We start from the raw sequence: 16,192 nt of genomic DNA on the forward strand, positions 1-16,192 counted from the left end.
ACAGTACAAAGTGCCTCAGACGATAGAAATATAAGATCTGATAATGTGGGAGTCATGACAAGTAACAGACTGATTTGGAGGAAAATTGTAGATAGGAAGTTAGTAATGATGTAATTTTTTTCATGTAATACTATCATATTCTGTAAACCCTTTGAGGGTACATGTCAGGAATTTGATGATGATGAACAAACAGTGATAGCACAGCGGTAAAAAAAACACTCAACAGGCATACAGTCAGAAATACATATCCATACTTGAAGTAGAAAAAAAGCCATCAAAGGCTTGAAATATGGAAAGGCAACAGGAGTAGATGATATTCGACCAGAAATGCTGAACTATGGTGGTATAAAAGTCTTATAGTGGCTGCATTGCATAGTTCAGAAGGCCTTTTCAGAGGGACGAATTCCTGATGATTGGAGTAGAGCTCTGATAGTATCCATATATAAAAAGGGAAATAAAACTGAATGTGAGAATTACTGAGGTATTTCCCTACTGAGTGTTCCTGGCAAGATTTATGACAGTATACTTGAGAAACGGTTGAGAAGAATAGTGGAAGAAAAGCTTGATTCAGGCCAAATAGAGAGATGTCAGGATCAGATCTTCACTTTACGACAAATAGTTGAGAAAGCATGGGAATATAACAAAGATCTGAATTTAAGTTTTCTCGATGTGGAAAAGAAGCTATTCAATACGCTACAGTTATATGGTGTCAATGAGGCATTATATCAAGCAATACTTAGTCTTTATTTGAGTTGTAAGTCAGCAGTTAGAATTGAAAGAAGTACAGGAAGATGATTTAATGTTAAATCTGGTGTGAGAGAAGGATGTACATTATCCCCTCTGTTATTCATTATCTATATGGATCACATTATGAAGGAAAGTGGAATTAAACATGATATCAGAATTGGAGATGTTAATGTGTGTTCTTTGCTTTATGCGAATGATGTTATACTTCTAAATAAATCCACTACAAGTTTGCAAGATTCCTGACTAAATTGAATAACTGCTGTAATAGATATGGTATGAAGTTCAGCAATAAAAAAAAAAGATAATGAAAAGAGGTAGAATCGTTGAAAATGTCAACTGAGTTGTGAACGGAGAACCTGTGGAACAAGTAAAATATTTAAGCTACTTCGGCAAGATTTTTAGTGAAGATGGTAAATCATCATCATCATCATCAAATTCCTGCCATGTACCCTCAAGGGGTGTACAGGATATGACAGTAGTACATGAAAAAATTACATCATTACTAACTTCCTATTTACTATTTTCCTCCAAATCAGTCTGTTACTTGTCAAGACTCCAACATTATCAGATCTTATATTTTTATCATTTAAGGCACTTTGTACCGTATCAATCCACCTATATCTTGGTCTTCCTCTGGGTCGTTTTCCTGCCAACCTGGCAGAGAACACTTGTTTTATTAATCTTTCCTCGCCCATTCTGTTTAAGTGACCATACCACCTGAGATTAGCTCTGCTAATGCATTCCTGGATGCTGACAATGTCAAGTTCTTTCCTAATATCCTGATTTTTAATATGATATTGCCAATGGTGCCATCTGTTCAAGCCTCTAATCTTTCTCAGAACTCTATCTACGGTCTCTAGTCTTTGGTCAAGTGTTTTACTTCTGAACTAGCTCTCAGATCCATAAGTTAAAACTGGTTTGAACATTGTCTTGTATACAGCTAATTTAGTGTTCTGACTAATTTCTCTCTTATTCCATATGAATTTATTCAACTGACTTCCTACCATACCAGCTTTGCTGATTCTGTTGTCTATTTCTATATTTAATTTACCATCTTCAGTAAAAATTGTGCCTAAATAGCTGAAATATTTTACTTGTTCCACAGGTTCTCCATTCACCACACAGTTGACATTTTCAATGATTCTGCCTATTTTCGTTGTCTTTGTCTTTTTATTGCTGACCTTCATACCATATCTATTACAACAGCTATTCAATTTAGTGAGCGAATCTTGCAGACTTGTAGCGGATTTATTAAGAAGTATAATATCATCCGCATAAAGCAAAGAGCTAACATTAACATTTCCAATTTTGATATCAGGTTTAATACCACTTTCCTTCATAATGTGATCCATATAGATAATGAATAACAGAGGGGATAATGTTTTCTTCAGAGTTTGCCGCTGAATCTCCAAGGTTTGATTCCTGTTCTCAAACTCTTTCATTTTTTCTTCAATAATCTTTGTGTATTTTAGTCTACAGTTCACATCTGAGAGCTGCTCAACTTTTATTCGCTTTAAAACTTTCTTACATGTTATTCTTTTCAATATGAAATTCAATTTTATCCTGCTCAAGACTGAATAGTGATCACTTCCAATTTCCAATCCTCTGTACACTCTGGTGTCCTGCACCAGGGAGAAAACATCACTATCAACAATAACATAGTCAATGAGACTTTTCTTATTCCTAGTCTCTTCTCTCCATGTGAATTTGTGTACATTTTTATGTTGGAACATGGTGTTAGTAATAACCAGTCCATGTCCTGAGCAGAAATCCAACAGATATTTGCCATTATTATTAGCTTTGCTCTTTTCTCCAAATTTTCCCAAAATATTTTTGTATGTCTCACAATCATTTCCTACTCTGCTATTTAGATCCCCAACAAGGACCAACTTTTCATTTTTCATTGTGTCAGTTGCTTTTTCTAGAGCGTCAAAAAATTCCTCCACTTCTACCTTAGTAGAACCTTCTGTGGGACCATAGGCACAAATAAGTCTCATTGTCCAGTTCCCCATTCTCATATTTGCCCACATTACTCTACTTGAGACTGACTGCCATTCAAGAAGATTAGCCTCGTATTTTGTGTTGAATACTATGGCTACTCCTTCTTTTCCTTGATTGTCATTGCCTGAATATAACATTTTGTATTTATTACTCAGAAAGATCTCACCAGTTTTGGTCTTTTTTGTTTCAGTCACCCCTATTATGTCGATCTGGTACTTATCTAATTCCTCAGCTAGCTCCATTTCTTTGCCATTCAGGCTTCTTACGTTGATAGTACCTATCTTTAACTCTGGTGATGTTGAGTTGGGGTTTGTTTTCAGATTTATATGGCATGATAGGCATTAAAATTCAGATCTCACACAAGATATAAATGAATTAAAGTTAAGAAATTAGCATTAGTCAAGTTATTAGTTAAACGTATATTTCTTTTTGCATGTTATGAGCGTTAATTGTATTTTTCATTGCTGAAGTCTTGCTTAGATGTGAAGTAAATTAAAATTAGAATTAAAATTAATTATTAGAGGTTTGTATGAACTGTCATGTGTTGTAAGTGTTGTTGTTTATGTTATTTACGAATTATTGGTGACAAAGGAAGTGATGGTACTGGTATATTTGCAGAAGTGATTAAATGAACTTACCTTAGTACATAAAAGATTGTCAAGTTAAGATCTGTCATAATTTCTGGATGTTTCATTACAAAATTATAATTAAATAAGCGTTTCTGCAGTATGAAGAAAGAACTTCACTGTTTCAAGCCTAATGGTAGAAGGCAGTAATGGCAACACATGATGGTGGACTAGAGTGGAAGTTTCTCAGTTGCATTGCCGAGCATGTGCAGATGCAAGAAGAATGTTATCAAATGTTGCTAAGTGTTCAGCTATCGAGTAGGCAAGGAACACAGTGGAACAAACTGTAGAGTTTCTGTGTCTTTAATATATGATTTGACTAGATGATTTCTAACTGTTGGCATGTTTTAGTTATTTCTTCAGAAGCTTTCATACAGAAGGCAAATTTGTTCTGAAGTGTTGAAACTGCAGTAATATTTTAAGAATAATGTTGAGACTTTCACATAGAAAATAAATTCACTCTAAAGTGATGCTATGGTTTTAGTAGTTTATTCAGTGGAGATTGCTGTTACTTTTATACAGGAAGTGAAGTTATAGAAGTGTCTTGGATGTAGACAAGATATGTTTTCTTCAGTGTTCTGTGATTTTAGAATGTGAGAAGAATTTGATTGTTGTGTTGCTGCCATGTAGAGAACATTTTTATTGTGTTAGTCTTTCTCCTGTGTGAACTCAAGAAGGAATAAAAGTTCTGTAAGAGACTAAGGTTCCAGAAGATTTGTCCATATAGGATATCTGTTGGTTTATGTGATTGAAAGGAAGTTGTGCACATTTAAGTGTTGTTGTGAATTGGAAAATACATTGTAACTTGCATAGCAGTTAAGTAGTTGATTTGATGTATATATTTGTGTTTTTTGTAAATTAAAGATTTTTATTTGGTTAGAAGTGTTTGGTCTGCCCCCTGACATTTGCAAATGGGTTGCTGGCTTTGATGGGTGAAAGAATTGTTGTAGAGGCCCACAAGCCTCTGTTCTTTCACCCATCCTCTTTCTTCTATATATATAAATGATCTACACTAGGTGTACAGCCAATCCGGTATACAGTTATGCCGATGACAGCACAATGCACTTCTCCTTTTCATTTGACAAACCTTGCAATGCACAAATCACCACACTCGCAGAACCTTAACCTCATTAACTTCAATGCGAGCAAAACACAGCTCTATCTTATTTTTTACAGTGTTATCTTTGACAACAACCAAATTTCTATTCAAGATGCGATTTATCTTCATGAGATAATTTGTAACTTCAAATATCTCTTGGCACAAAACACATTACAAATATTGCCTCCTCTGCATTCAAAAAATAAGGTTTTTCTATCACTTGAGGCATTACTTCAAACAACTCCTAACCTATACAAATCCATTCAACTATCGAATCGAATATTGCTCTAACATCTGGGATGATGCCCGTAAGAGTTACCTAAAAATATTGGATTCTATACAGAAAAGGCCTGTAAGATTGATTAATATCCCCCGCACTCACTTTTGCACTAGTGTTCATTTTCTGCTGCTTGCATCTCCTGTAAATATTTTTATGGCTGTAATTAGCATCAATAATTCCACAGTCTCTGTAAAACCCATTCAAACATGTGCAGCAGCCAATCAACAAGCTCTTACAGTTCATTTCCAAACCCTCAACAAATTTATCCTCCTCTCTGTTCATCTTTTCCACTGCTGCTGCCCTCTGGAACAGCCTCTGACCACATGTAATTCCAAAAGAGTGCAATCCACAGTGCTTCAAGCCAAATATGAACAAGTTCATCCTTGTCTATCTAAAGATAGGTTCTAAAAAAAAAAAATTTCTCTCCAAATTTTTCCGTAGTCACAGATTCATTTCCTACTGTACTGTTTACATCTCTAATGACAAAAATTTCTCTACTGGAACCACAGGCATAAATGATCCTCACTGACCGATTTCCCATTTTGTAATTTGCTTACCTCATTCTACTTGAAACTGATTTCCATTCAAGAAGTTAATTTTTGTGTTTAATGCTGAATACCACAATTCCTTTTTCCTTCCAGTGCTTTTTTTTTTTGGATGCTAATCAACAGTAGGCGTGTGGTGAGGTTGTCTGCAAGGATAGAAAAATTAGAACTCCATGGTGGACACAGGAAGTTAAAGAGGCAGTGAAGGAAAAGAAGAAAGCATATCAAAAGTTCCTGGCAAATAAGTCAGCTTGTGCTCTTAGAGAATACAGAGACAAATGTAAGAAAGCTAAACACTGTGTAAAACTAGCTAAACAAAAGTCATGGGAGGACTTTGGCAAGAAGGTGGCAAAATATTCTGAAGGTTGTTGAAGAAGCTTAAGAATGGAGGAAAGAGTGCTGTAAAAGGAGTTAGAGATGATAAAGGCGACATGAAAATGGGAGAAAAAGATATCCTTGAAGTATGGAGTAATTACTTTGAAAAACGTTAAATGAAACAAGCAGTGATGACAGCACAGTGGTAAAAAACACCGACCAGGCATGCAGTCAGGAATATATATATCCATACTTGAAGTAGAAAAAGCCATCATAGGCTTGAAATGTGGAAAGGCAGCAGGAGTAGATGATATTCGACCAGAATTGCTGAAGTATGGTGGTATAAAAGTCTTACAGTGGCTGCACTGCATAGTTCAGAAGGTCTGGACAGAGGGACGAATTCCCAATGATTGGAGTAGAGCTCTCATAGTACCCATATATAAAAAAGGAAATAAAACTGAATGTGAGAATTACAGAGGTATTTCCCTACTGAGTGTTCCTGGCAAGATATATGCAAGTATACTTGAGAAACGGTTGAGAAGAATTGTGGAAGAAAAGCTTCGTGAAGAACAAGCTGGATTCAGGCCAAATAGAGGCTGTCAGGATCAGATCTTCACTTTACAACAAATAGTTGTGAAAACATTGAAATATAACAAAGATCTGTATTTAAGTTTTGTCAATTTGGAAAAGGCATACTACAAGGTGCCAAGAGAGAAGCTATTCAATACACTACAATTATATGGTGTCAATGGGGCATTATATCAAGCAATACTTAGTCTTTATTTGAGTTGTAAGTCAGCAGTTAGAATTGAAGGAAGTACATTATCCCCTCTGTTATTCATTATCTATATGGATCACATTATGAAGGAAAGTGGTATTAAACATGATATCAAAATTGGAGATGTTAATGTCAGCTCTTTGCTTTATGCAGATGATGTTATACTTCTAAATAAATCCGCTACAAGTCTGCAAGATTCTCTGACAAAACTGAATAACTGTTGTAATAGATATGGTATGAAGGTCAGCATTAAAAAGACAAAGACAATGAAAATAGGCAGAATCGTTGAAAATGTCAACTGTGTTGCGAATGGAGAACCTGTGGAACAAGTAAAATATTTAGCTACTTAGGCACGATTTTTAATGAAGATGGTAAATTAAATATAGAAATAGATAACAGAATCAGCAAAGCTGGTATGGTGGGAAGTCAATTGAATAAATTCATATGGAATAAGAGAGAAATTAGTTGGAACACTAAATTCGGTGTATACAAGACAGTGTTCAAACCAGTTTTAACTTATGGATCTGAGAGCTTGGTCAGAAGTAAAACACTTGACCAAAGACTGGAGACTGCAGATATGAGAGTCATGAGAAAGATTATAGGCATGAACAGATGGCATAAATGGCAATATCATATTATAAAGGAGGATATTAGGAAAGAACTTGACATTGTCAGCATCCAAGAATGCGTTAGCAGAGCTAATCTCAGGTGGTATGGTCACTTAAACAGAATGGGTAAAAAAAAATTAGCAAAACAAATGTTCTCTGCCATTTTGGCAGCAAAACGACCCAGAAAAAGACCAAGATACAGGTGGATTGATACGGTACAAAGTGCCTTAGACGATAGAAATATAAAATCTGATAATGTTGGAGTCTTGATAAGTAACAGACCAATTTGGAGGAAAATTGTAGATAGGAAGTTAGTAATGATGTAATTTTTTTCATGTAATACTATCATATTCTGTAAACATTTAAGGGTACATGGCAGGAATTTGATGATGATGATGAGAACAGGTTTATGAATATTATCCAACCCTTAATTCATCCATGGTATTAAGGTATGTATGATACAATAAGTTTAGTCCCTTTCATGGGTGCGATTCACGCATAAAAAAAAAGTACTTCCACAGCTGGTTCCATTACTTTTTTCATTGATGCTTCATTTTTGTTGTTCCAGTATGTTTTCCTTGATTCTGTGACTCTAAGAAAAGTTCTTAGAGTAGTGCTAAACATTTTTTTTTTTCCCCAACTCTAAAAGAAATTTTATCTTTAGGTCACCTGCATGTCAGAAGTTTTTGTTTTTGGTGTCAAATACTATAGCTGCTACTCTATTTCTCCTGATCACTATTGTCTGAATAATTATCTTATCGTATTGTATCACACGTTTTTCTTCTTCTTGGCAACCAATTATGTCAATATGGTATTTTTAAAATTTCTCTGCTAGCCATATCTTTTTCTCAGTGATGCTGATTAACTAATGGTGCCTATTATCAATATCACTGAATATGTCCAAAAATCTGTCGTTGCACTCATTTCTTTTGTTTATCAAATGATGCAGTAATCCAGCCAAAATGACATCTGATCATGCTGTAGAATCTTGTATTATTCTGTATGTGTGTGTGTGGTTAGTCAATAAAGAATACAGTTTGGGCAGCATTAAGTCTCAAATTGCCAGTCCTTTGTTTGTTCAGTATCCTGATAGTCTTTCTGAACCTGCTGTATAAATCAAGACACAACTGCATGCTATATTTTGCTAAATTATTTGCAGCAAAGAATGATGAGACTAAGAGAGTAAGTTGCATTAATCCCTTCCTAACCTAGACATTTTGTTATGCAAGTAATCGAAACTGTTTCTGCAGTCTGCTCTCATTTACTATAAGTTTTTTTTTTTTTTTTTTAAATGAGAGATCATAAGCTACTGATTTTAGGTATCATCTCCCCCTATTCCTTGAGAAAATTTTCATATTATCAACAAATCATGTTTTGTTTAAACTGGAAAATGAACACGTTTCACACCTATTAAATGCAGAACGTTTGCAAAATAAACATTTTGGTTAATATACATCCCATTCCCATTTGCATGTTAGGTCTGTTAGAGACAAGCAACTTGGCTTCTTTAAAACCTAATTAATGCTCTGATGGGGCAACTAATTTTATCTGCATAGTCTATTTGTAGCTGTTAATTGCATGTGTTCTTCTTGCATGAACATAAAAAGTTTTGAGCTTTTATTTAATGGGTTAACAATTATGTATGCTTTAAATTTTTTAAGTGGTAACAGGATTAAAGAATGATAAAGTCTATGAATTAGATATATGAACTTTATGTTTGGAACAGTCTCCTCTAACTAAATTGTTCTATTCGTTTTTTTAACTAAAGTAACATCTGAACGTGCCTTTAATATATATATAAGCACATGTTGTGGTTCTGTGTGTTGTGTGTAGCAACAATAACAAAAGAAATATTTAGCATACTTCTCTTTGAAGTTTTCTCTTTTCAGCTTTTAGTTCATCTTCTAATTTTTCTGCATTTTCTGCTGCAGTTTTATACCTCGTTACCTGACTCTCTAACCTTGATACCTGTAAAAATGATCATTATTAATACATTTAAAATGAGAAAAATTTAAATTCAATATTACTAAGAAAGAGAGATGTTCACAACTTCAGATATGTGTCACAGCAAAGCATAATAACTTTACTGAATATGTTTTGGACATTTTTATATGTTACTGAAAGAATAGTGATTCTTATCAACACACATTTACTTATGGAACTTATTCTTTTTTTTTTTTTTAAAGGAAAAATATCTGTTGCCATGTAACAATGCCAATTAAGATCATGAAAAGAAATAATGACTACTGAAAACTAATTTTAAAAGTTAGTTAATCCTCAGCCTCCAAAAAAATCCAGTGTTCTCAATGTTACTTTTCATCCGTGCTCTCCAGCTACTACCTCTGTACCAATCTCAACCAAACGATTCAAACATTTCAATAATTTTTTTTTTTTTCCTTAGGGTTGTGACTAAACTACATAGAAATTCTTGATGTTAAAAAAAAAAAAAAAAAAAAGACACAGCTCTGCAATGATCTTTCTCCCTCTCTCACACATAGACTTACTCCTACACCTACCAAATTCTGTTTCTGCCTTGTTTATTCCACAGACACTTCCACATGAATTAGCATCCATTATTCCTTCACTTTTCACTAAGCCTAAATTAACACAAACAGCACTACTGAATATCCATTTATGATCCAACTGCTAACTCAATTTCTCCAGGCACTACAACCTGTAGCAACTCAAAAAGAATATTGATAGATTCGTTTTCTCTTTATCTCTGCCTATATGCCGCATTGATGCCAAAACCTCTCAACTCATTAAATATATATATATATATATATACACACACACCACTCTTTCACACAGGCATTCAATTTTTGCCACTTGAATGAATTCCAATATTTCCATTGACACTGGTCATCAGAATTCCTCCCATCTCTTCTAAATTTCTCATGCAGCATGGTTAGCTAAGTGATTAGATATCCACTCTCCAACCAACAAACTGTGGGCTTGAATTCCATTTAGGATATAGATGTTTTGTGGACATCTTTAGGTGGGAGATGTATTTCATTACCCAGTGCAAGACTACCACCCTGCTTACTGGAGGCTTGAGAAAGTTTTGCATTTGGTTACTAGAGTAGGGTTCCCAGATTATATAAACTTTTGCTATTAGTATCCATGGTACTAATACTTATAGGGTATGGCCTTTCATGGGTGGAATTCATATGAAAAAAAAAAAAAAAATCTCATATGTGAACACATGCAGTGGTTACTCACCACCTCTTTTTCACAGTTCAATTCCAAATTCACAAAATAAATTTTTCTTCCTTTTTGCTTATTCCCCTCAAGTGTTGTCCTTTGGAATAGCCACCCTCTTATGTATTTCCTAGAGTATAATCTGCAGGACTTGACATAACATACTTGATAATAATTTTATGAAAACAATGTTTATATAATATTGTGTAAGTGAAGTATGATTGCTACATAAGATTAAAAAAAAAACAATTATATGTCTGGGAAAATTACAGTGTTCCCAGATATGATACTTAAAAATATTAATATTACATTAAAATAATGAGAATAGTATGTTAAAATAAAGAAATAAGATTGCAGTGATATATGCATTAAAATATGTGATACTAGATTCAAGCCATTGGTGAAAACATCAGTGCATAAATTAGTTTATGGATAGGACTCCAAATTACTTTCAAGTAACCGTTTCATCAATGTCAGTGATTTACCAAATCATTAAGGTTAAGAAAATTATAACATACCAACTCACTTTCAACTGAACAGTCCTGATAGAGGTTGACATCCTAGATGGGATTTGAACCTAGGTTTTTCCAAAAAAGGTTTCCTTTTGACTGTCCCCCCCCCTCCTCAGAAAATTAGTGCTTTATAGTATATTCATGCAAAATTTCATGTTTTTATAGTATTTTAGTGTTTTCATAACATATTTTGCTTGAGATATTGCAATATTAAGTAGAGCTGTAAAATGACACACCAAAAATGCACAAGAAATGAAACATTAACAAGAAAAGGAAAGTCAAGAACAAGAAAGCTTGCCCTGCTAAAGACAAACCCAAGGATCATGAAAATGATTTAACTTCCAAAATCAAACAGATTATTAGACAGATGACACAGGAATTACATAAAGTTGAGCGATGTTTAAAGGAACATAGAAAGGTCAATAAAATTAACCAGCAAAATGAGAAACAAAGCACAGAATCAGTTAAGTTCTTGCATAATAAAAATCTCATATGTAAAGTTGATTATAAAAAGAGTATTATTTGGTATGGTGATTCTATCATAAAGCATGCCACTAATAACAAACTGGAACAAAAATTAAAAATATAGCACATGCAATTCAAAAAGAGAAAAGCAATGACTTAACTAGCAATAAGTTCAGTATGAGAGAGGGATATGAAAGGACTGCTGGAAGAAATGGGAAGAGTGATAAAGTGAAAATCATAAATGTATTAATATTCTATCGATATGAAAGAAATGTATTAAGAATAAGAGCTAGCAGCAAACGATTCAATGCATAGTAGAAGAAATGGATGAGAGTTTTTGGATGTGTGGAACAGGTATGAGAAAAGAATGAATTTGTATAAGCCTAAACTTGTATGCGTCTGGTATCAAGAATCTTGAGAAATTATTAATTGGTACAAGACCTTACACAGAAAGTCAGGAAAACTAAATTATGATAGGAGGGATGGTGAAAATCTGTGTGTAAGAGCAACAATGTTATGTAACCAAGTTTAATGATAGGAATGTGATGATTATGAGGAGAGAACGATTTTGTGTTCATCTGGTTAAGACTTATCAAGTGTGTGACATCACAGAATTTCATGCTGACTGGGATGTTGCCCAGTTAAACAAGGTCCCAGTTGTTTTCATAACCAGGATGAACAGCGAAAAGTCAGCTACTGGAATAAATCACAACACATCCCAACTCAACGTTAACAGTGATCAAGACTGGTACTATCAACATCAATGGAAAAGATATGGAACTAGCAGAAGAATTGAATAAGTACCAGATCAACTTAATAGGCATGACTGAAACAAAGATGACAAAAACAGGTGAGATCTTTCTAAGTGACAAATACAAAATGCTATATTCAGGCAATAAGTCAGAGAAAAGAGGGAGTAGCTATAGTATTCAATACTTTAATAATGAATATTATAGCTACATCTTCTCATATTTATGAGCATAATCTTCTTGAATGGTAAGCAGTATTAAGTAGCGTGATGTGGGTAAAGATCAGAATTGAGAACTGGACAATGAGACTTATTTGTGCTTATGGTCTCATAGAAGGTTCTAGCAAGGAATAAATGGAATGGGTTTTTTGAGGCATTAGAGAAGACACCTCGCACAATGAAAAAGGAAAAGTCGGTCTTTGTTGGAGATTTAAACAGCAGGAAATTATTAACAGACATATAGAAAATATAGAAATGTTTTAAGAGCAAAGCTAATAATATTGGTAAATCCCTGAAGGATTTCTGTTCAGAACATGGATCAGTTATTACTAACACAATGTTCCAACAAAATGTGCACAAATTCACATGGAGAGAAGATGCAAGAAATTAGAAAAGTCTCATTGACTATGTTATAGTTGATATTGATTTTCCCCCATTCAGGACACAAGAGTATACAGAAGATTTGACATAGGAAGTGATCACTATTTAATTTTGAGCAGGATAAAACGGAATTTCATACAGAAAAAAACGAGTGTGTAAGAAAGTTTTTTAAAATGAATCAAGGTTGAGCAACTTTCAGAGTTGAACTGTAGACTGAAATACACAAACATTACTGAAGAAAAAAAATGAAAGAATTCGAAAACAAGAACCAAACCTTGGAGATTCAATGGCAAATCCTGAAGAAAACAATGATTGATTCAGCCAGAGAGGCAAGTGGTGATGATATCTACAAGGATAGAAAAATCAGAACTCCATGGAAGACACAGGAAGTTAAGAGGCAATGAAGGAAAAGAAGAAAGCATATCAAAAGTTCCTGGCAAGTAAGCAGGCTTGTGATCTTAGCGAATACAGAGTAAAATGTAAGAAAGCAAAGCGTTGTATCAAATTAGCTAAACAAAAGTCATGGGAAGACTTTGGTAAGAACACAGAAAATAAATATCAGGAAGATGGCAAAATATTGAAACAACTAAGAAATAGAGGAAAAAGTACAGCAGACTACCAAAAATATTATACAGATACAAAAAATAAGTGGAAAAAGATATTCTAGATATCTGGAGTAATTACTTATATGAAAGACTGCTAAATGAATCAAGCAGTGTCAGGAATATATATCCATATTTGAAGAAGAAAAACTAATCAAACACCTGAAATGCGGAAAGGCAGCCAGAGTAGATGAAATGTGGCCAGAAATGTTCAAATATGGAGGTAGTAAAGTTTAACAGTGGCTGCAATTGTATAATTCAGAAGGTCTAGTCAAAGGGTTGGATTTCAGATGATTGCAGCAGAGCTCTCATAGTACACGTCTATAAAAAGGAAATAAAACAGAATGCGAAAATTACAGAAATATTTCACTACTGAGTGTTCTTGGGAAGATATGGATATGATGCAGTTAATATGAATATAGGATGGATGATTGACAGACATGGAGAAGTAGAATTTAGGAGAAGGCAGATGACTATTGTATACTGCAGTGTTCTGTACTTATCTAGTCACCTGGTTTTCTTGAAAATTACAGAAATATTTCACTACTGAGTGTTCTTGGGAAGATATGGATATGATGCAGTTAATATGAATATAGGATGGATGATTGACAGACATGGAGAAGTAGAATTTAGGAGAAGGCAGATGACTATTGTGTACTGCAGTGTTCTGTACTTATCTAGTCACCTGGTTTTCTTGGGAATGAAGACTTAATGGAAAGGATCATTTAGAGGCAAGTAATCAAAATGGTGACTGGACTGTGGAATGCTCTCTACAACATCAAGGGTTTGTGGATTACAAATATTAGTCAATAGGTGGAAAAGAGAAGGATATGTAAAGTTACTAAAAGGAGGTTTATAGGACAGAGGAAGAGGAATTTTTCTGACTGGCATGTGGTGAATGAGAATTTTTTTTGAGTGGGGGAGCAGGAACTACTAAAGTTAATTTAATAAATTTACAAGTAAAATTAGTAGTTACCTGTGGAAGAGTTCAAGGAAAAGTATGATAGGTACTGTGTGAATAGAGTTAGTATAGATCTACAATGAGTCTTCAGATACCATGGTGATGCCCGTGTAATAATAATAATCACTAAAAAAGAGAGCCAAAAGGCTTTATTTCGATGCAAAATTATTCAAATTAAGTGGATACTGAATCCAACATTATTTCAAAGCCAAATAGAGAAACTACAAGTTTCATGCCGAATATAGAAACTATAAAAGTTTCAGCAGATCCACGTGTAAGCAAACCTTTCATGACAGGGGGCAACTTGTAGTAAAGGTGGCGCAAACTCTGATCACTATCCTTAGTATTTCCCATAATGTAAAACACATCTCCTAGCGGATATGTATGATGTCATACATTATGGGGGGGGGAGGCACAATCCAGACCAGTTTCGACCTTTTTTTTTTTTTTTTTTTTAGGTCTCATCAGTGGGAGCCAGACCCAGATGTAAGAGGAGATGTGTTTTACATTATGGGAAATACTAAGGATAGTGATCAGATCTTACTCCACCTTTACTACAAGTTGCCCCTGTCATGAAAGGTTTGCTTACGCTTGGATCCACTGTAACTTTTATAGTTTCTATATTCGGCATGAAACTCTTGTAGTTTCTCTATTCAGCTTTGAAATAATGTTGGATTCAATACACTCAATTTGAATAATAATAATCATTACTATGATGATTATTTTATTAAAATAAGCAGAATATCACAAGCAAATGTAATGGAAAAATGTAGAAAATCATGAACAATCAGTTTAGTAACGACATTCACACATATTCAGTTTGAAGGCACAAAACAAGAATTTCATAAATAAAGTTATTATTATTTTTTTTTTTAAAGTAACTTACATTGCTCTGAAGAGTAGTTATCTCTTGTTCTGCCTTCTTTAATTTAAATTTATAGTCACTAATTTGTTTATTGGCTTCTCCTAAACAAAAAAATAAAAGAAGTAAAAATAGTAGAACCTTGATTTTTCAAGTAAAGATCAGAAAAATAACTACTGCAATATCTAGGAAAATGTAAAATCTTGAAAACTATTCTTAAAACAAAAAATAAAACAGTAAATTAAGGGATATTAAATCCCACATTGTCTTAAAACTGAATAAGAAACTCAAAGAATTGGAATCAGAGAGTTTCATGCCGAATATATAGTAAACTATAAAAGTATCGGCGATTACTAGCGTGAGCTAATGCAAGTAGTCGTAGTACAATCTCGGGCAACTCGCAGCAAAGGTGGTAAAGTTCTGATAGCTATTCTTGGTATTTTCCATAATGTAAAAACACATTTCCTAGGAAATGTATGCTGTTATTACATTATGGTGGGAGGTCACTACCCAGACCGGTTTCAGCCTTTATTGAGGCTTCATTGAGTAGCTAGACCAAATAGATACCAAAGGGTATAGCGAAAAGAATTTATATACTCTGCTATACGAGTTGTCAAAAAGGTGCAACCATTAAGTTACTTAAATATAAAGAGCCAATAGGCTTCATTTCGGCGATATAAACATTATTTAAATTAAGGGGATATTAAATCCCACGTTGTTTTAAAACCAAATAAGAAACTCAAAGATTGGAATCAGAGAGTTTCATGCCGAATATATAGTAAACTATAAAAGCTTTTATAGTTTACTATATATTCGGCATGAAACTCTCTGATTCCAATCTTTGAGTTTCTTATTCGGTTTTAAAATAAAGTGGAATTTAGTATGCCCTTAATTTAAATAATGTTTATATCGCCGAAATGAAGCATATTGGCTCTTTATATTTAAGTAAAATAGTAAATATATATATTTTTTTTTTTTTAATTCATAAAGAATACTAATACAAAAATTGTGTTCATTAAATGTTGAGTTTTTCATTAAATTTCAAAGAACCTGTCATACAAAAAAAAAAATAAATAATAAATAAAATAAAAAAATCAGCATACTCAAGTAAAATGCAAATTTAGAGCATGGATACATTAATGTTTTAGCTGCATATCTGACAAAGTTCAATACTTAAAATTGTCCATGTTTCATTTTATAGGCTCTGGTTTCTGTTTTACCTATTATGACATCATGCAGTAA

The 16,192-nt window shown here is 33.7% G+C and overlaps 1 protein-coding gene across 1 annotated transcript in view; it reads right to left on the reverse strand.

Moving 5' to 3' along the window:
• Nucleotides 1-16,192, reverse strand: part of LOC150100022 (leucine-rich repeat flightless-interacting protein 2-like) — a 164,941-nt gene that overhangs the window by 11,498 nt on the left and 137,251 nt on the right. The window contains exons 11-12 of the mRNA XM_090402326.1: nt 14,975-15,054; nt 8,863-8,967 (exon numbers count right to left, since the gene is read on the reverse strand). Of these exons, the coding sequence (XP_090258452.1) occupies nt 8,863-8,967; nt 14,975-15,054 (185 nt within the window). The remainder of the gene's footprint in view (nt 1-8,862; nt 8,968-14,974; nt 15,055-16,192) is intronic.

This window comes from Typopeltis vanoorti, chromosome 13 (genome assembly GCF_054136105.1).
Source record: "Typopeltis vanoorti isolate ZY-2024b chromosome 13, IOZ_Tvanoo_1.0, whole genome shotgun sequence".
Classification (NCBI taxonomy): domain Eukaryota; kingdom Metazoa; phylum Arthropoda; class Arachnida; order Uropygi; family Thelyphonidae; genus Typopeltis; species Typopeltis vanoorti.